General features: G+C 37.1%; 1 protein-coding gene across 6 annotated transcripts in view; it reads right to left on the minus strand.

Moving 5' to 3' along the window:
* KIAA0825 (KIAA0825 ortholog) overlaps positions 1 to 20,508 on the minus strand; it is a 414,781-nt gene that overhangs the window by 127,241 nt on the left and 267,032 nt on the right. For 4 of the 6 annotated variants that reach the window (XM_027605650.2, XM_035727665.1, XM_027605648.2 and 1 more), the window contains one exon: positions 17,350 to 19,664. The exons of the other annotated variants lie outside the window; for them this stretch is intronic. In XM_027605650.2, the coding sequence (XP_027461451.2) occupies positions 19,505 to 19,664 (160 nt within the window). In that variant the 3' untranslated portion in view covers positions 17,350 to 19,504. Of the gene's footprint in view, positions 1 to 17,349; positions 19,665 to 20,508 lie in introns of those variants that run through there. 6 annotated transcript variants of the gene reach the window in all.

Below are 20,508 nucleotides of genomic sequence, written 5' to 3' on the forward strand. Positions count from 1 at the left end.
TATGTCCCTCCCCCCAGACATCATCATCATCATTTATTATTCGTTTTGCTTTATGATTGTTGCTGAAAATAATTTTGTGGTATAGAATGAGGGTTTTAAGAATGATCTGCTCCAGGTGTCAAATGTGCTCAGTATGTCATTGACTTAAATAGGAGCTTTATGCAATTTACTGATGTCATTAGTTTCTTCTTTCTTCCATAGTGTAGTTATGATAAAAATGCACAATTTAGGAGACTGGGAGAAATTGCTGATCTCTTCAAGTTATCATCAGCTCAGAGGAAGCCAAGATTAAAAATGCCTAGAATTGTGAAGGCAATGTTTATTTGTGTGGGATTGAAGCACTCTTCCCTTTTGGAACTGAAAGAACTCGTTTGAACTACCACAGGGAATTTCTGTATTTTGTTTTTGAGGTTCCAGGTTCTTTATTTGCTCACTTTGTTACTGCTTTTCTTTTTCCCCTTCCTCCCTCACATTGCATTCATGTAGATTTCTGTTGCGTGTGCATTGGGAGGAAGATGGGAAGGTTCTGAATCCGCAGAGATGCCAAGATCAGATCCCTTCGAGTATTTTAGTTGTTGAATTGATGCTGTGCCTTCTTCCAAATAGTATCAGCAGTGAGATTCCTTTGAATATGCTCATCTTGTATTTGAGCAGCTGGAGAATCAGCTGGCAAGTTAGTTATGAAGATATAAAAATGTCTCAACACAGAGAAATATTTGGTATGACCCAAGCTTTCCTCTTTTGTCAGCTGGGAGGGTAGGCAACAGGGTAAGGTAACCCCAAAGCACACGGTGTGGGTCTGAGTCATAAGCAGGTGACCCAGATGTATCAACGCACCACATTCTCTTCAGGATCTTGCACATCACTTACAAAGCAAAAGGCTTTATTTTTGTTTGCTCCCCTTCCGAAAAAGCATTTTCATTTTTTTTCTACTTAATTGATCAAATTCCATACAAGCTAAACTATCAAATTTCCTAAGGATTGGGCGCAAGCTGGGTAACTCTGGACTCATTCTTCGATTTAGTGGACTCATTCTCAATTGTGCTGCTTACATGTAAATCCTTCTTGTTTTAGGTTTATATACAGTGTTACTCAAACTCACGCCTATTCAGTTGTTAAGGTGAATTCTATTCTCCCTCCTAATTTGGAATTTCTAATGTGAATTTTATTTCGACACTTAAAAGTTTAATACTGAAGGCAGAGATGCGGTGCTACTAATAATTATGAAAGTTTAAATGGCTTTTGGGAGCTTAAATAAAAGGAGATAATTTATTTTTGAAACGTATTAGAACAAGGAACAGTGTCAGCATTCATGAGTTCCTTAACTAGAGCCATTAACTATTTCAGCTTGTCTTGGCAAAAATTATGATATATTTGTATCTGTTTCTCATCTGGAAACTGAAGGCACATACCTAAAACAAAACCAACTAATTTTTTATGAACTGACCTGGACAAAATTATGAAATTATTAAAAAAACAAACAAATAAGGGCACATTTATATATAAAAGTCCTCTGAGTCTCCTTGTTATATTTTACAAATGGGGAACATATTTTCAGAAACTGGCATCAAAATATGGCACAAATATTATTTTACCAAATAAAATATTTAACTGGTTTATATATATATGTGTTAGGAGATGAAGAGATCATTTAATATGTATAACATATTTCAAAATAATTTAAGTGTTAGGATAAAAGATGCCCTACAGTAAGGTAGTATAATCCCTGTCTTCCTCTCTAAAGATTAAAATTTCATTTGTTTGTAAAGGTGTGTATACTTAACCTTGGTTTAAATCATACCATGGTTTAAAGTGATACCTTTAGTTATTCATTTCCTAAGAAATAAGAAATAGCTCCCAAATTATGTATATATTTTTTAAAGATTTTATTTATTTATTTGAGAGAGAGAATGAGATAGAGAGAGAGAGCATGAGAGGGGGGAGGGTCAGAGGGAGAAGCAGACTTCCTGCTGAGCTGGGAGCCCAACGTGGGACTCGATCCCGGGACTCCAGGATCATGACCTGAGCCGAAGGCAGTTGCTTAACCAACTGAGCCACCCAGGTGCCCCCAAATTATGTAGATTTTTAAGTTGTAATTTGATCTTAGTCAATTGTCCCATTACTAATACACATTAAAATTTATTGACTTAAATTCATTGAATATCAATGTTTTAAGAAAATTAAGTATTTGGTGTTTGGAGAGTTGTCAAAATGAAATGGTAACTGATATATTTCAGTTATATTTCAGGGGCAATGAAAACATATAATCTTGCTAAGACATATACTGCTCTACAACAGGAAACCATAATAATTCATCAATAATAAAGTTTATGTAAAACTTTATAAAATCTGAAACAAATAGCGAGATCTGCTTTCATTTACCTTTATAAAGGATGAGGCTCAAAGTCCACTGTTAAACAAAATGATGACTATGTATTTCAGAGGAACTTATTCAATGTCCTTCCAAGACTTTTCTGTAATAGGTGGGCAAGAAGACACCTGACAAGTAGTCCATGGGAGCGGGAGGGAGAAAGAAAGAGGAGGGCAGGAGAACGCAAAGGGAGAGCCATCAATGCTCCCTACCCTGCTGTATTGTCCATACAACTCAGCTGCCATGGAGGGAGCGGAAATGGACCGGTCTTCTATAGAGACAGGTTTTACTCTTTCATTGAGGATGAGTAATTGGATGCTTAGAAAATGACTTGGCTAGACCTACCACTGAATTACAGAGTTTTTCTGACCCTCTTTATCACTAACAGTTTTGCACAGCCCATTCCACTCCCTGATTTGAGATTAAGTTACTGCTACCTTCTGCTGGCTTTCCATGAAGCAGGAAAGACTGCTGACTACCTGCTACACAGGGTTGATACACCACGTGAACTTAGGGCTGTGCCCTTGAGACACTTCCAGTGCAGGTGAGCGGACAGACTTGCACAGGTGAAGCAGAAAGCATTATGAAATAGGGAACACAGTGGGGAGACTTAGTGCTTAAAGTATTCAGAGAAGGGAAGGAATTCTTCTGGCAGAAGTTATCAAGGTGCATTTCAAGCAAGAAGAGGGCATGTGAGTGGGTGTGAAAGAGTGTCTTGCTAAAGATATGCAAAGATGACAAGTATTTTAGTGCAATAGCCAAATAAAATCAAACATAATGAAAACACATTATGACCCAATTATGCTGCTTACATCTAATACGTTTTCACAAGGAAAGCCTCACGTAAAGCAGGTTTTGATTCTACCTCCCCTAAAGGGAGCATGAAAATGAACTGGACTCCTTTTTAGATACAAATCACTGGAACACTTCCCAAACTTTGTAACGTGAATGACATTTGTAAACCGTAACTCTGAATGCTGTATTTCACGGAATGCATTTGTAACTGTAAAGCATAAAAGGTGATTGTTCATTTCATCTTATTAGAAGCTTCCCTGGCCTCATAGCAGTGCTCATCTGGCCCCCACTTCATGCTCGAGTCATGCAGATTGGAGTTGACTCTCAATTACACCAAGTCTTTCTCCAAAGATGACAGTCCAAATACAGTAGAGATAAAATACATCAAGGTTTAAAATAGGCCCGTTCAGCCCCAGTGCCGCTTCATCATGAAATGATATAATTCACTGATGCCTCTGCCTAGCCTAACATATGTTCTATTCACAGCCCGTGTCACTCTTCATTTGTAATTATTTCCCTTTTTTTTTCCCTTACCCCATCTTGTAATACTTTGCTTGGTTGAAGACAAATACTGAGAGGCAAAGAGTATTATCGTATGATGACCTGTTCCAGGGTGTTAAACCCCTGTCAACGTTTGATTTTAACGTGGAGTATTGATGACAGTACATCAATTCAAGCATCATGTCCTGAATTAGACTATATTAATTATCACTTCAGAGCAATATGCATGAAAATGTGGTTTCATTGACTAAAAGGATCTGACTGAATAAAAATCCATTTCTCATCTGGTTGCTTATAGATAAAGACATTTTTTCCTCTTTGCCTTGGATTGTTCTTTATTAAATATGATTTTTATGTGATTGTATGAATAAATTGTCTTACCCAACAACAGAACTGGAGAGTTTTAAACAAAGAAAATTTAATGGGTTGTCTACTCTTGGCACATCTCTAACAATGTATTCTCAGTTAATAATTTAGGCATATTATTTACAACAATAACTGCCAAAAAAAGTTCTTATTTTCAGCGTGCCCTACCTAACTTGAGAAGCTCACTATAAGAAAGAGGTATTTTCAAATTTTTCCCTCCTTCATTTAAAGGAAATGAAAGTTGTAATTTACAGTTATTTTCGGATGCTGAAAGAGCAAGGAGCTCAGTCAGCTAACAACCACACTTACAAGTGAAACTTAATATTACTCTTATTTCTGGGGGGAAAAAGACATTCACATGAAGAGCCTCAGTGACAGACAAAGTTAAAATTATATGTAAGTTCCACAAACCCACAGGTGCATATATATATTTATTTGCTAGGGAGATACCTTGGTAACAGAAGAGCCAAACAATCAAGGCCTAACTTTTACTACAGAGTGCTCTAAATGCTTACAGTTTCCACTTAGCTTCATGTTGGGCTTAAAAAAGAATTTTCTCCATCTTCTTATGTTATCATGTATCTTAAGACTTTTTCCCACAGTATCTCAAAACTATAGTATAAGCCTAAATTTAAAATATGAAATTAGGAATCTTAAACCCAAATTGCACTAAAAAATGAAACAAACAGACACGTTTACTAAAACATACACTATGTTTGGTCCATGCAATCAGTCCCATATGTCAGAAATGATTTTCAGTTGCAAAGTAAAACACACCACCTCCCCCTTAAACAGTCTGAAATGTTTCTACTTTAAAAACGAGCCTTTCTTAGTAAATAGGATTCTAAAATTTCCCCCAAAATGGCCTTTTCAGTAAAAATTTCACAAAAGGTCAAGTTTAAATTTTGCAGCAGGGAATTTTAAAAATTGGCAATATGTATTTCATCATAAAGAGGAGTTGGGGTCCTACCGAATAGAACATTCGAATTCAACTGGGCAAGGTAAAGGAGTTGTCACAACTAAAACAACTCACTTCCAGGGTCCTTTCTACTAGGATGTCACTATTCTAATGTTGTTACTAAAAGCATTAAGCGAGTCCTGGCAGGAAGGGAGGAAAGCTGTGGTCATTTGTCCATGGCAAGGCTTCCTGCACTCCTACCTCACTTTCCCTGGTTAAATGGGACAGGAGTTCCCAGGGTGTGCGACACACTCAAGTCACCAGAGCGAGGCTTGGCCACAAAGAGATTAATTAGACAGCCTGTATCCTAACGTCACCGTGATCTTAGGAAACAGTTGGTTTCTCACCATATTCTTTGAATGGTAATCATTGAATACTGCCATCAACATTAGATCATGCCCAGAAAACAGGGCCCAGATGATGCGCATCTGTTTGGCCTAGAAAACGTCTAATATATTTCACCTTTGCCTCAAGTTACAAATGATTAAGTTTACATAAAAATTCATCATGCGGGAAGAAATGAATATATTTACAGAGCAAATACTCGGTGTGGTGGAAAGAGCACTAGGATAGAGGTTATGGGAGTCACGATACAACCCCGGCTCTGCTCTGTGTGAGTCACGTGAGGCCAAGACAAGGTCCTCCTGGGATCGTTGTAAGTGAAGGTGTCTGACGATGGTAAGACATTCCATAGCGGCAGGCAGTGTTGCTCCCGCTTCGAGCCCAGTACGGTGGCGGGGGAGGGGTGACCAGTCTGGCTGGATCTCATTGAACTGTTCCCCTGACACCACAGCTCCCACTTGCCCTTTGTGCCCTGTCTGCTTTCTGGCTGGTCAGTGACCCAAGTGAGCCATTCAAGGATCTCTCTGACAATGGTCGACACACACACACACACACAGGCCTTGAAGGAAAGACATTTTTCCCATTTTAAAATATTTGAATATTAACCAGTTTAAAAATAAAAACAGTTCAGAACCGAAAATACTCTGCCTGCCCTTCGCTATCATATTCTGAGTTCATAACTCTACAGTTATCACAAGACAAAGGACGGTCCATAAAATCTTAAAAATTCTAAAAATAAAAACACACTTGTTGTTTTGCAATTAGTAACATAATTCTCTCCATTCACAAAATCCAAACCCTCCTGCACTGATGAAGAACTGACTAAATTACCTGTTAACACCTTGTATACCATCAATATGTTTTAAAAACCTACCTTAAAACAAAGATTAAGTTTAAATAATATGCCCTGACTTTTTACTTCTCTCCAATACAAATTTCAATGTAAATTTATGGAACCAGAAAACAGAACAATTACTGTTGTTCTAAGGTCAAAATATTGTGTTTAACCATAGAAAAGTAGAATTTAAGTTTTTTTTTTTAAATTTTATTTATTTATTTGTCCGAGAGAGAGAGCACAAATGGGGAGCAGAAGGCAGAAGGAGAAGCAGGCTCCCCAGTGAGCAAGGAGCCTGATGCGGGACTGGATCCCAGGACCCTGGGAACATGACCTAAGCCAAAGGCAGACGCTTAACCAACTGAGCCACCCAGGCATCCCTAAGCTTTCATGTCACTTTTTTTATTTTAAACTGTCGAAATACTGCTTCTACTCACTTATATTAATAAAATGACCAACTTTCCTGATTCATGTACGTGAGTCTAAAGGCTTAAAGTTAACTTGTAAAACAAAAATTTCTCTCTCTCTCTCACGCACACACACACATCCCTACCTTTCCTGAGGGCTATAATAAAAACAAATCTCGTTGCCTGCTAGTGAACATAGCGTATCATGTGGCTATGATACCATCAGAATGCCATGTTTCACAGCCACCACAGTGCAGGATTGACATATGACATTTATAAAATGTCAGACCCCTTCCCCCAATTTTTATAGCCTATTCCCCAGTAGGGTTTCACGATGTAAAACGAACTAAAGGCAACAGTGTGCTCATTAGCCGTGCCACTTCTGATACATTACGTCGATTGACAATGAACCACTGTGATATCAAAGTGCAGGTGTAAAAAATAATAAGGCAACTGCTTGTGTAACAAAATCTCACTAACTGAGAATGTGTAATAAATATGCAAGGAGGCAGTTTTTTATTCATTGAAAATGTGGCATGGTACATCAAACATAAAACCCAAGAAAGGGTTTTGACATGCCAAACTCAATTAAAATGTGTTTTCATGACTATCAACAGAGAAACTCAGTAACTTATTTGTGAATGTAAAAGGTGATTATGCAAGTACCAATGGAAGGATTCAAAGATAGTAACAGATTCAGATAGTGCCAGAAGCAGAACTAACGTCTAAGTCTTGCTATCACTTTTAATTTTACTAAGTGATAGAAAACTTGTCATAACGGAAATGATTTTACTACACTTAAAACGTGTCTTAGGGACCTCCTACCTACTGGAAGAATATATATGTTACTACCTCACCATGAGCCGTGCCTCACCTCTCCAATGGCTCAGGATCCTATGCGTTAAAAAAAAAAATCCCTAAAGGGGGAAACTTAAAATAATTAACAAAGCAAAACAGTGATAACAATCTGAATAATGTATATAACATATATACATATATATATATATAAAACCATATAACTGGTTTTACTGAGCGATACAAAGGAAACCTTTGAGATCTTAAGAGTTTATTTCCTATAAAATTAATTACATCACTAATTCCCCCAATCAAGAATATATTTAGATTTTATTGCCTTTGAAAGTCATCCAGAAGAATAAGTACACCATTATAACTGTAAAATCCTGTATTCAGAAGATGATAAATACACTGGAAAAGAGTTCGTTTCGTTTTGATATGCCCTCATCATTTAAGAATCAACAAAATGATTTAGTGTAATGTACCATGTGGGCAATTCCAGAACCACGTTAAAAGGTTATGGAAGTAATAGCCACATTTTTTCTTTTTTTTCACAAGAAAGAAAAGTCCGTTAGAACTTTTGATGAGATATTTTACTTTCACAGGATGCTAGGAATCCTGACCAGGTAGGTAGGTTCTATCCATTGTACTCACTAAATCCTCAATTTAATTTGATAATAAGATTTCTTTAATAAACTCTTCTCAACGATCTTTAATGGATTACAATTATCAATATTTAAGTATGGATGTCGTAGCGAACATTCCTTTCTATAATCGTTTCAGCTAGTTAATCATTTTAGCAATCGTAAATAAAAGCACAAAAGGAAAGAACACATCACAGTCATGGTTTTCAAACTTCAGTATGCATCCAAACCATCTCCAGAGCTGGTTACAAATACAGAGGCCCAGGCGTCACTCCTGGGCATTCTGATAAGGTACCTCATGAATGGCGCTTGGGTTTATATATCCATACCCATCTCTGCAGGTGATTCTGACAAATAACACTTGCTACAATTCTTTCACATTATTGATAAAATATTTCACAGGACATCTTGTTACTCACATCTTCGGTGGATTTCTAAAAACCTCTCGATAATCTACATTCACATATTTATCACTAATAACCTTTAAGCCAACTCCTCCTTTTCATAGAAAAAAAGATAAGCATATGGGGCTCTGGATTTAAAAAAAAAATGAAGTATGAAAAATACTTAGTTCCTCCCAGTATGCCTCTTCTCACATCAGTCTCAGCTCCTGTTCGTAGACCCTCCACGCTGCCGCCACCACCACCGCTAATGCACCCCGTCAGTCAGATCCATGATGTTCATTCAATGACTATGGTTTTATAACTCAAATATCAAAAATTTTGTTTACCTTGCCCCTGTGTCCCCAAACCCAAGGAATCCAAGGATAATTCCTTCCTGTGGAACGTAAGTCCCACTGTGACCTCACTCCAATCTATCTTTCCATCCTACTTCTACTCCAGCCAAATGGTTTGCTTATGGTCTCCCCCAAAAGGCTACAAACTTATAATGTATTATTTGTTTCAGAGGTACAGGTCTGTGACTCACATAACATAATAAAATATAAAAGGAAGACAAACAAACGAACAAAAAAAACAAAAGGCTATAAACTTTCCAGCCTTTGGATCTTTGCTCACATCATTTGCTTTATGCTAACAACCATCCCTGTAAATTTTCATCCATCTGAACCCGGTTTCATCTTCCAGTTTCAGCTCAAGCTCCACTTCTTCCAACATCATATAATGACTCCAAACCAAAAAGAGAGACTGTCTTCCCTCTGGATCCTCATAGACTTTCCTTCCATTTGAACCACACAATATCCTGTATTTCATTACCTTTTTTTCTGCCAAATATGGCAATATGGAAAGGAGGACCATTCCTTCATCTTAATTTCCTTTAGTGCTGTTTGGAAATCTCACTTTCAGGAAATATTTGTTGATTGGTATAATAGAGTCACTTCTTTAGTAAGATACCAAGAGTCAAATTTCTGCTGGTAGACTCAAAGAGCCTGGGTCATTTTTACTGCAGATCAGCTGGGCTTTAATTATATGGGATAGAGGGAATGCAGATTTTAAAGGGTTTTTCTATACTAAATCTTTCAGCACCACTGTCACTCAGACAAGTGCAGGTGTTATTCATGGCAAAATGAAATTAAATTCAACCAACATTTATGGAGTGTTTCTGCTAAGGGCAAGACACTCTGGCCTCAGGAACTGCAGGGGCAGTCACTCCATGATCTCTCAGAAACTGACACAGTGCTTTCTATCTATTACATTTGGAATTTCTTTTCTATTCTTGAACTAATTTAAGTTAGAACATAAGCACTTGTGGGAGAAAGAGTGGTAAGATGTAGTCTCTTCCTCAAGGAGCTTTGAATCTAGTATTGGTTTAAAAACTCAGGCAGCCTGATACTCAGTTACTGGGTTGAAAATAAAGGGAAGTCAGTAAAATTCCAGAAGGGAAAGAAATTATATATTATGATGATATTTAAAACATATGGTTTATATATTCATGCAGAGAAATGTAAACATAAATTTAAGGGTGTCTAGATTTTTTACGTATGAAGCACAAAGTTCCTTGGTAAAAACAAAGAATTCTTGTGTTTTAAGATGCGATTATTCATTTTTTGACTTGTTCAATCAATAAATATCCGAGTAACTGCATTCACTTTTTAAAAAATTTTTATTGTTATGTTAATCACCATACAGTACATCATTAGTTTTTGATGTAGTGTTCCATGATTCATTGTTTGTGCATAACACCCGGTGCTCCATGCAGAATGTGCCCTCTTTAATACCCATCACCGGGCTAACCCATCCCCCCACCCCTCTCCCCTCTAGAACCCTCTGTCTGTTTTTCAGAGTCCATCGTCTCTCATGGTTCATCTCCCCCTCAGATTCCCCCCCTTCATTCTTCCCCTCCTGCTATCTTCTTTTTTTTTTCTTAACATACATTGCATTATTTGTTTCAGAGGTACAGGTCTGTGATTCAACAGTCTTGCACAATTCACAGCACTCACCATAGCACACACCCTCCCCAATGTCTATCACCCAGCCACCCCCTCCCTCCCGCCGCCCCCCCCACCACCTCCAGCAACCCTCAGTTTGTTTCCTGAGATTAAGAATTCCTCACTCAATAAATGTGTAAGGGCTGGCTTCCTGCAAAATGTTTCCTTCCATTGTCCAGGGATAGATTCATGTGCTCAAACTTAAATGACCTTTTGGTCATTGCTCCTTTTGGTGAGATGGGATGGAATGAAAATCCTCTCCATTCAGGCTCTTCTCCCATCCCCAGAAGAAGAAGTTTTTGCCATAAGCCACACCCTTGAATTTGGATTTAAAGGCAACATATGGGCACCTGGGTGGCTCAATTGCTTAAGCGTTTGACTCTTGATTTTGTTCTGCTCAGGTTATGATCTCAGGGTCCTGAGACCGGGCTCTGTATGGGCCTCCACACTGGGCATGGAGCCTGCTTAAGATTCTCTTTCTCTCTCTCTCCTTGTGCCCCTCTCCCCCAGCTGGTGCACATGCGCACGCTCTCTCTAAAACAAATAAAAATAAAGGCAACATACACCACATTACCAAATATTTCCTTGAAAGCTTGAAACTGGCTACTTCCATTCTCAGCCACAACTCAGCGCTCTCTCCATTCACTGTGCCCTGGTCATGTTCTTCTATTATTCACACTCATTACTCTCTCTTGCCCACTGTATTATAGGGTCCTTTTCAGTATCAACAATAACAGTTTGTGTCATATCATCCTGAGCAATTAGCATAGTGCCCTGTACCCAGGTATTCAATAAGTGCTAGTTAAGTGGCTGAAAATTTTAATTGAAAACACCGTGTGGACAGTGGTGTTGTGGAGATGATAGTGTGGGATATAAGACATAGTTCTGCTCTTGCAGAATTTACATTTTCGCCGAGGAGAGAGAAGACACATTCTCAGATAACTAATCAAAGTATGAAGTGCTTAGGGTCACAGAAGTGGTACAAAGGAAGTATTCTGAGAGTTCAGAGGAGGCAGAGATGACTTCCACTTGTTCCATGGCCAGTGTCTGCTCAGGGCCGTGAGGAATACAGGATGAAAAAGACCGTACTTGCCGCAACGGGATAGACAAACTCACTAGTGCAATGGAACAGACAAACACACAGTTTCCGTTCAACTGAAAACCTGAAGACATACATATTGGACCCAGAAGGGGCAAGACAGGCAGTTTTGGACTGTTTGCCAAAGCTAACCATGGTGCAAGAGTGTTTGGGTAAGGCTTCGCAGAGAGAGATGCTCACTGTTAAGCCTTCAACATGGGGCAGAATGACTAGATTCAAAAGGAGGGATTTGAGACATAGGCCGTAACACTGGCAATGTCTCAAAAAGGAAGTTGAAAAGAGGAGATGCGATGCACTTGCTTCTCTTTGTACAAATCAACCATCTGGAGCCTGAGGTACGGCTTATCAATTCCCTCCAGTGAAGCCTGAAGAGGGAGAGAAAAGGAGAGTGGATGACAGCCCATGCGGTATCAACAGCAGAGTGTTTGGGTTGCTCTGTTAGTGGACATATATCCTTGGACATCTGTCTTTGACGAGCGAATGGGATGGTGTACCTTCTGCTCTCTTGATCTTGCCACCTCATAGGAACCTGTTCAAGCCATTATCCCTTATTTTAACTCATTTCTGACCTCTGACCTGTATGCCAGATAACTGACATATTATGTGAAACTTCTATGAAACTATAAAGGGTCCTTTTAATGAAAGATTAAAAAGTGTTATAAAATAATTGTGAGAAAGAAAATGGACTATGTATACTAAGGTAATAGGCATCAGGAAAAATTCATGGTATTCATAGTATATCTTAAGGGAAAATAGATAAAATAGGTAAAATGCTTATTTTCTTTTTCCTCTGTAAAACTTCACACTTTGTTTGTTACAGCTCCCAGATGATGAACCCTTCCATTTTCAGAACACTCTCACTGAAAAGGAATCAGACACTCCTCAGTCTATCTTTGGTTCCTATTTTGAATGGCTTCAAGATGTAGGCTAAATGTTTTTTCTTCTGTTTTATGTTTTGTCATTGAGCTATTTGCAAAAAAAAAACAAAACCAGAGTTCTTATTGAGTTTAATGAGTTCATTTTTATGTACGTCATTGCTTTCAAGTAAATTGTTAAAGAAAAAAATTTTTATTCATACTAAAATATTATTTTTTGTTGAATGGACATAAAAATGTGAAAGTAACATGGTGAAAAAACAGAACAGTCTCAACTATTTAGCATACCACAATAAATTATGTCAAAGTAAATTACTCAGAAGTAATTTTTCTTATCAACAATCTGTAAGTATTAACTACGGTAAAGTTATCTCCAGAAATGATGTGGTAAAGAAAAAAATCTGACAAATTATTGAATAAGAAATGCATATGAACTCTACTCTAGACTTCTGTTATAACAATTTGGAAAGATTTTCAAAATCCATTATATATAATATATAATGAAAGCTTCTAGTTTCGTTTTGAAAAGCTTCCTGTCATTTGCTTATTTCATCAGAAAAATCAGACAACCATAAGATTTTCATAATGGGTTCCTTAATTGCACTTAATATGACTGACTATACATGGAAGACACATAGTATCCATGTATTTATATCAAAATATCATGCAAACTGTAGTGCATATTAAAAGTATGCGGGATCTACTTTTGTTTTGTTAAAGTGTAGAAAATTTGTAAATAGCAAGGGTGACCTCCAGTGTGCAATAGGTTTATGCCACTGCATTTTTTCAGTAACAAAAATCGTGCACTTGTCTACACCAGTTCTCTGAGAGTGCTAAAGATAAGGGGAAAGGGAATTTTCTGTATCCAAATGAGTCTGTAAGTTCAAAGAAACTACTTTGTTTTAGCTTTCTTTCTTTCTTTCTTTCTTTCTTTTTTTTTTTTTTGGAAGCTTGTGATGTTGCTTGGAACCTGAAAACACAACAAGCATTAAAGTATGGGAAAACACTAATCTAAGACTAATGAAAGTGAGACAACTATTTCTCTTATACATGATCTAATTAGGGCCTATTCATTAAGGCTTAGTTATAAGTTGAGTTTACATTTTTTGAAATGGAAATTCAAAAAGGACACCCTTTAAATGTACCACACTGCCATGCAAATAGGCAAACCACCTGACATAATTTCTAGACACTGATACTGACACTTACACCAAATAACAAACACCACCAAAATCAAACTTAAAAAGCTTTTCATGAAGTCTTCAAGATCAAAAGCTTTTCACTGTAGATAAAATTTCTTTTTATGAAAAGCTAATGGCTTGCCACATTGTATAATGTAATTTATATTTGTCTCTAATCTCAACACAATAAAAACTATTCACATGAAAAGAAAAAGCATGATGCTTTCCTTACAGGCCAATCCAACGTCACTCACTTCCGCTTTTACACCGCGATAATACATATTATCCAAGACCACCAGGAGCTTTTTCTTTGCAAATTTTGTATTTTCATTTCTGTACCTGACAAACAGCCTAAACTTTGGAGGGATGTGGTTTCTTTTCAAACCACTTTGTTAGTAAAACATCAAGTTCTGTCTTTGCTAACCAGACCACACAAAGATCTAATTATATGGGTGCCCACCAGAGCTCCTGCCTGTCACAGTCAGTGTCACTCAAGCTCTGTCACTCTTTACATTAGGCATCTCTACTTTCAAAGGTCTAGGCCGTGGACATGAAAAATTTGCTCCAGGCTGACTCTTGGCATAAAAGGTAGAAGGCTGAGAATGAATTGCTTTTTTATGAATATTCATAACAATCAGGGTGGACTTCTTGAAGTTCCTAGACAGGGAGAAGTGTAACATAAATGCATGCAATCTGGTCTGTTTACGTAGTTTATAATATACGTTGTGTTGAATGAAGCATGTATTACCAATAGAATATAATTAATGAATTAAAATTCACATTGGTGATAATATGCTCTAATTTTAATAAACTATGAAATTCCCAAGTATGGTGTAATCTAAGAAATGATAATTATTCCTTTGGACTTGTTATGATCTATCATGTCAAGAGTCTGCGTGCTACCTGCTAAGAAATGTCTGAGCAGGCCCTGACATGATGGACCCTAATGGCTCCAAAGGAGCCATTACCATCTATTGTGTCAATATTTTGCGTGCTAAAGAGGATCCACAGAAGAGTTTTAAACCAGGCCTTTGCATATCAGACAGTAATGATGACTCAATCTATTATGTCAATAATATGGAATAAAAAAGTCATTCCCCTGAATGTACACAATTACAGTCGTAGGCGTGTTTTGTCAATGATCTGCATAGAATATTCTTTTGAGTACTCTCAGAAGACTGCATTTTAAGAATCTTGCTAGAGTAAGTTTTTTCTCATCCTAAAAATTTGCTTTTGAATGTCATTCTACATGTGGCAAATATCATAAAAAGGTTTGGATCAAAAATTAAATTCATCTGAGCAAATAATCTTCACAAACTCCTTTTAAATCATTAGATTCTCCAGGCTCCCCCAAAACATTTTAGGCAACTTTGTAAATAAAGAAGATGACTCTTACTTTCCACCCATAAGGAAATGAATCAAATTATCAATGCAGCTTTGACCTCAGCGCCCACCATTACGTGTAGGTACCACAAGGGGCTCAATGTTGAAAATATGTCAGTATTCAACACATTCTACATTTTCTAATCAAAGGAGGAAGAATTACGGCCAGGTATCAGAGTCTACATTGAGTTGTGAAGATATCATTATAAATGATTTTATTTTTGGTACAAGTAATTTGTTAAAATGTATTTGAATTCTACTTTACTTTTGACAACAGTCTTGGAATGTTGATTATGTCTTTAAATACTAAATTATTAAATGATGTTTAAGAACACAGAGGGTATTTTTAAAATATGTAAACAAGAAAAGGCATGAATTATAGTCCAGTATAACTTCTTTCAAAGGAACATTTTAAGACTAGGGAGAAGAGGGTAACTTTCATGGCTTCATATTAATATTATCCTAGTTATTTGTTAAAAACCTGCACTGGCAAAATGCCAGCTATATTCATGCACTGATCGAAGATCAAGAATTTTTAAAATATAGTATCAAATGCCTTACATTTAAAATAGGAATTCGAATAAAATGTCTCCTTTTGTAATTTTATACAAATAGGTGAAGTATCCTAAAAAGTAGATACAGTGCTTTTTTGTGTGTATTGATTTTTAAGAAATAGTTTCTCAGATGTGTCAGACATGCCTAGATTTTTGAGTAAAAGAGTATTTTTTTTTTTTTTTTTTAATCTTGGCTCTGTTCTTATAAAGCAATGTTTTGGCAAAGTCGGCAAGTTCCTTAAATGAAGATCTTTTTTTCCCCTTCTGGGTATCAGGAGACCATTTTAATTCACTCACCCGCTAAATTCTCAAAGGGACTGGTGTATATGGTAACATAGGAGGCAATATCCTAGCTATCAGTTTTCATACAGCCTAGCTGGACCTTTACATTACGGCTGCCCCACATTTATTGTTCTTTCATTGCATCTGTCAGCATTTCCTGACAGCGCATTATGGAGCACATGGCTACAAAGTCAGTATCAATCAGTCCACGATCATGCAGATATAAGTAGCAGACTATTGATAATGGGCCTTAAATCAGATCATCATGGTTTAAGCATAAGATTCTTAAAAGGCAGCAATCTCACGGGAACTCCTACTTGCCTGCACCTGTTACAAGCCCTACATGCCAGTCTCTACTACCTACCACTACAAATTCCCCAAAGGAAAAAACAAAAACCAAAAACCAAAACAGGATCCATTAAATATATGTGCACCGTAACACGTTTCACCATGTAAAATGAAGCATAAAGCAAAGGTGGCAATTAATACAGCTTTCAGTCTATCTCTCTAAAAAAAAAATGTGCAGATGTATGGTATTTCCCTTTACACTAATGAAAACCACCCCCACCCCCCCCCCCCCCGAGCCCAATATACACCTCACATTGACAACAGCAGTCTTGTTGTGCTTTGGAAATGTCTTACTTCAAAAGCATTTCAACTTGATATGGCCATTTAACAAGAAAAGTGAGCGATCTCATAGAGTTTAGAGGTATGCTACACCAAATTCAAGGCACCATGTTAAAAACAAAGGCATCTAATTTTTCCCAGACATAAATAATAAAACAAACAGGAGTTGCATGCAAATTTAGTAACATAAAATTTAAGGTGATAAACAGAATGGAGGCTGGCTTCTTGTTTAGTATTCCTTAGTTATCACCATAATTGCTGCATGTCTGTCATCACTAGCAAAAGAAAAAAGTGTCTTTCTCAGCTGCTCCCCTGCTTGTTTTGTTCGCTGTATTCTTGTAAAGTGGGAGAAAATAAGTGTCATTTAATGAATAGTGCTATTCTTTGTCTGACAGCTTCATATCTGTTAGGTGTAGGAGGCCTAGTACTTTCTTTTTCTGATAATGTTTTTGACAGTGTGCTAAATTCCTCCCCCAAAAGGCCGGCGTGTATATTCTGCTAAAAGGGGCTTCATCTATCCTGAATGGGTGCCCTCTTTTAACCCCCTTCAGCTTCTGTTCTTACATTAATTGAGCTGATCAGATTGAGCATATGAATTTGTCTTTGATGTATTCGTATGTTTAGTTGACGTTGCTCTCTCCCTCATTGGCAGCGGACAGAGCTCTCAGACAAATAGGACTGTTACCATGGTAACAGGCAATAGCTAGGGATCTCTTGAAAAATATTTTTATTTCAAAATTCAAACTGGAAAATTCTCACTGGATATGGTTCTCAGTTCTAAACGTGTCATATCTAATGATGAATGCAATTAGGAATCCCACCAGTGTTTTAAATAATAAATTAGCCTAATTTTCTAGGCCTGGCATGATGACATACAAATACTAAAAAGGCGTCTTCTTTTTTAAAATCCATGACAAAGGACTTATTAATGACTTTTGTTCTTAGGATTTCAAATTAAAACGGATGGTAGGCTAATGATAGCGCTTTCTATCTGCTGAAAACCAGAGGGCTAGAGGTAAACTTATTATTATTTTTTTAAAGAAAACACTTCAAGCTGCTCTGATATTTGGTTATTTCATAAAAAAAAAAGCAGGTGTAGAAATCCTTCTATAAATGTTGAAAGCTATAGCAGTTGGTAAATCTCAGTGGATAAAAAATGCCCATGGCCATTTTTAATTACTGAGCATGAAAAAAAAGGGATGGATGGTAAACATAAGTTTTATAGATCACTATCATCTTATAGTGGTGGAGTTTTCAAATTCTACTATTTTATTTGAAAAAAGAAAAAAAAACAGAAACAAATACTTTGATGTATGCTATAAATTCTAGTGACTTTTAAAACAATTTATTTGTGATTAGACAATTCCAGTTATATTAACTATTATTTCCCCCCAATGTGGGCCTTAGAGAACGATGAAAACCACTCTACAGTTGGACACTTTCAAGAATCCGACATAATATGTAACCACATTATAAAGAGGGTTATTAAAAACAAACAAAATTTTTCTATTCCTTAAACTCTACAATTTAACATTGTTTAGTTCTTTGGTATCTGTTTTTCAAAATTGTGTTATATGTCAAAATGCAGAACTTAGCTATTTGATATTAACTAACTGGCAATGGTACATTCTTTAATTTTGAGTTAGAACTGTACACACATTAAAATCAAAGCAAATCTTATGTACATCTTGGGCTTGCCTGAAGCAAATAGATCTTACTCAGACTTTAGAACATCAGCACACAAAATAACCGACAGTGAGGTTAAATTAAATCCGAAAGGTAGTGAGTGTCCATAATACTTGAGTGTTCCCTTGTTAAATATGGCTTTACATTGTACATATAAAATAGTTGGTGCTTAAAGCAAAAGATAGAAAAAAGCTAAACCTAAGATGTCAGTAGTTACTAATTTCTATTCTTTCACTATTACTTTCTAAATAATAATTTTGTTATTATGGTCAAAACAGGACAGGGCTATTAGAAGTTTTATTCTAGGTTATTCCACTAAATCACTTGAAATATTACTTTTTCATCAAAATTGAAATGTAGTATTTCCTAAAATATCCCCCGCCCCCCATCCCACCAACACCCTACTATACGAAAAAGTGCAGGGGACTACTAAAGAACATTTCAACTTCACTGATAAGCAAACATTTCTCCCCTTGACTCAATTCTGGTCTATTTCTTCAAAAAACCCACAGTGAAGACAGCACATCCAAACTGACTCAAGAGTTCACAGGGATAGCTGTGGCCTCCTGAAGCTCTCTGGGAGGGTGGGCACATATCGGAGAGGTCCAGGCATGCACCCCACCCTGCCTGGCCGTCCTGATGGTCATACAGAAATAGTATGCTCTGATGAAGAGGATATACCATTTCTTCCTCAATAAAGCTTTCGTTGTTTTATTGAGTTGGGGAAGTATGTTGTCTTCACACTATTTCAGAGCGATTAAAGCCATCTTAAAGAGTATCTTTTCTTGTTTTTGAAACTACAAAGGTAATTCATACCCATCACGCAGAAGCCAAAAAAATATCTTCCATGTGTCCCTTCAGCTCCGAAGCTAACCACCCCACCTGAAAAGAACCACCGCCTTAAAAATCAGTAATTGGTTATGCATCCTTTCAGACCTCTTTATATTAAAAGCCATTTTGAGAGCACCACTTTTCATTTACCTTCCACCTTCTGACCCATTATAACAAGTGGTATGAGAAAGGGAAAAGACAGCAGGAAAATTTTTTTATTCTTTTCCCCCATGTCTTCATTAGGGAGTAAGACTGGAGAAACAATACTGTTTCACTTCTCAGGCACATACAACAGCCACAACTCTGGAGCAGGAAGGAAGGGAACTCTGTTCCTGCTCCACCACGGTCACAACCCTCCAAAAGCCTGAAAGCCCCACTCCTCAGGGTCCTCCCAGTCTTCCGTAGTCTAAGAGCCACTGCCCTCCTGGGATCCATAATCCTGAAGGGAGAGTGTGCGCTCCTCACCGGATTTACCACATCGCCGTGTTGGGTCGTAGAAGGAAAGCCCTGCCTTTCAGTGTTTAAAATATTTTGAAAATACAAAGCAAGATGACGCCAATTCCTTCTTTTGCTCAGCAGCAAAGATCTACTCCAAGTACAGAGTGGTTCGTTGACTTTGGCGCTCCAGGCTTAACTCAGCTCCATAGGTGTCCAGCAAGCCAAAATAAAAGATAAACACGTTGTTACTCTGCTGCATTCCACAACCCTCAAAAAATGTAAGGCAGCACCAGGCAGTGGAAAGAGACCTAGATTTGGAATGAGAATGACAGGGTCAGACATTTCTCACTAGCACTCAGACCTTTAGTGACCTTCCTGAGTTATAACATCTTCATCTGTGAAATAGGGCTCATGATATCAGCCCTCCTCCTAGGGTTATTGTGCAGGGAAAATGAGATAACAGATACGAATGTTCTAAAGTGTGCTTTAAATATATATAGCTTGCACTTGAACCTTACATTCTCTATATTTTAAAAATTAAAATCAAGCATATGAGGCGCCCAGGTGGCTCAGCCGTTAGGCGTCTGCCTTCAGCTCAGGTCATGATCCCAGGGTCCTGGGATCGAGCCCCGCATCGGGCTCCCCTCTCCCACTTCCCCTGCTTGTGTTCCCTCTCTCACTGTGTCTCTCTCTGTCAAATAAATAAATAAAATCTTTTTAAAAAAATCAAACATATTGGTTTTGCCACGTAAGCTACGTTTCTCCACAAAATCCTCAAATTTACACTTATCATAGATAATTAATATAACTTTATAATGTATCACCTTACAATATAAAATACTTTAACTTTAAAACCTATTACTTATTATGAAAAGTAGTTTGTTTTTATACCATAATTAACTTAAAAATGTCTAATTCCTATGTACCATTTGTTTTCTGCAGTGGAATATGCTTTTGAATTCATTAATTTAGAAAGTAAGAGAAATTAGTCAAAGGCAAAAAATTTAAATGTTCTGACTCAGTAAATTATAATTACATAAAACTGCTTAAGAGTAATATTCAAGAATTTATTTTGATATAAAATTTCTACCTTGCCTATTTCAGAAAATTTAATTTAGATCCATCATGAATTATGTCTATTACAGATGATAG

The sequence above is a fragment of the Zalophus californianus genome, chromosome 5 (assembly GCF_009762305.2).
Source record: "Zalophus californianus isolate mZalCal1 chromosome 5, mZalCal1.pri.v2, whole genome shotgun sequence".
In the NCBI taxonomy this organism is placed as follows: domain Eukaryota; kingdom Metazoa; phylum Chordata; class Mammalia; order Carnivora; family Otariidae; genus Zalophus; species Zalophus californianus.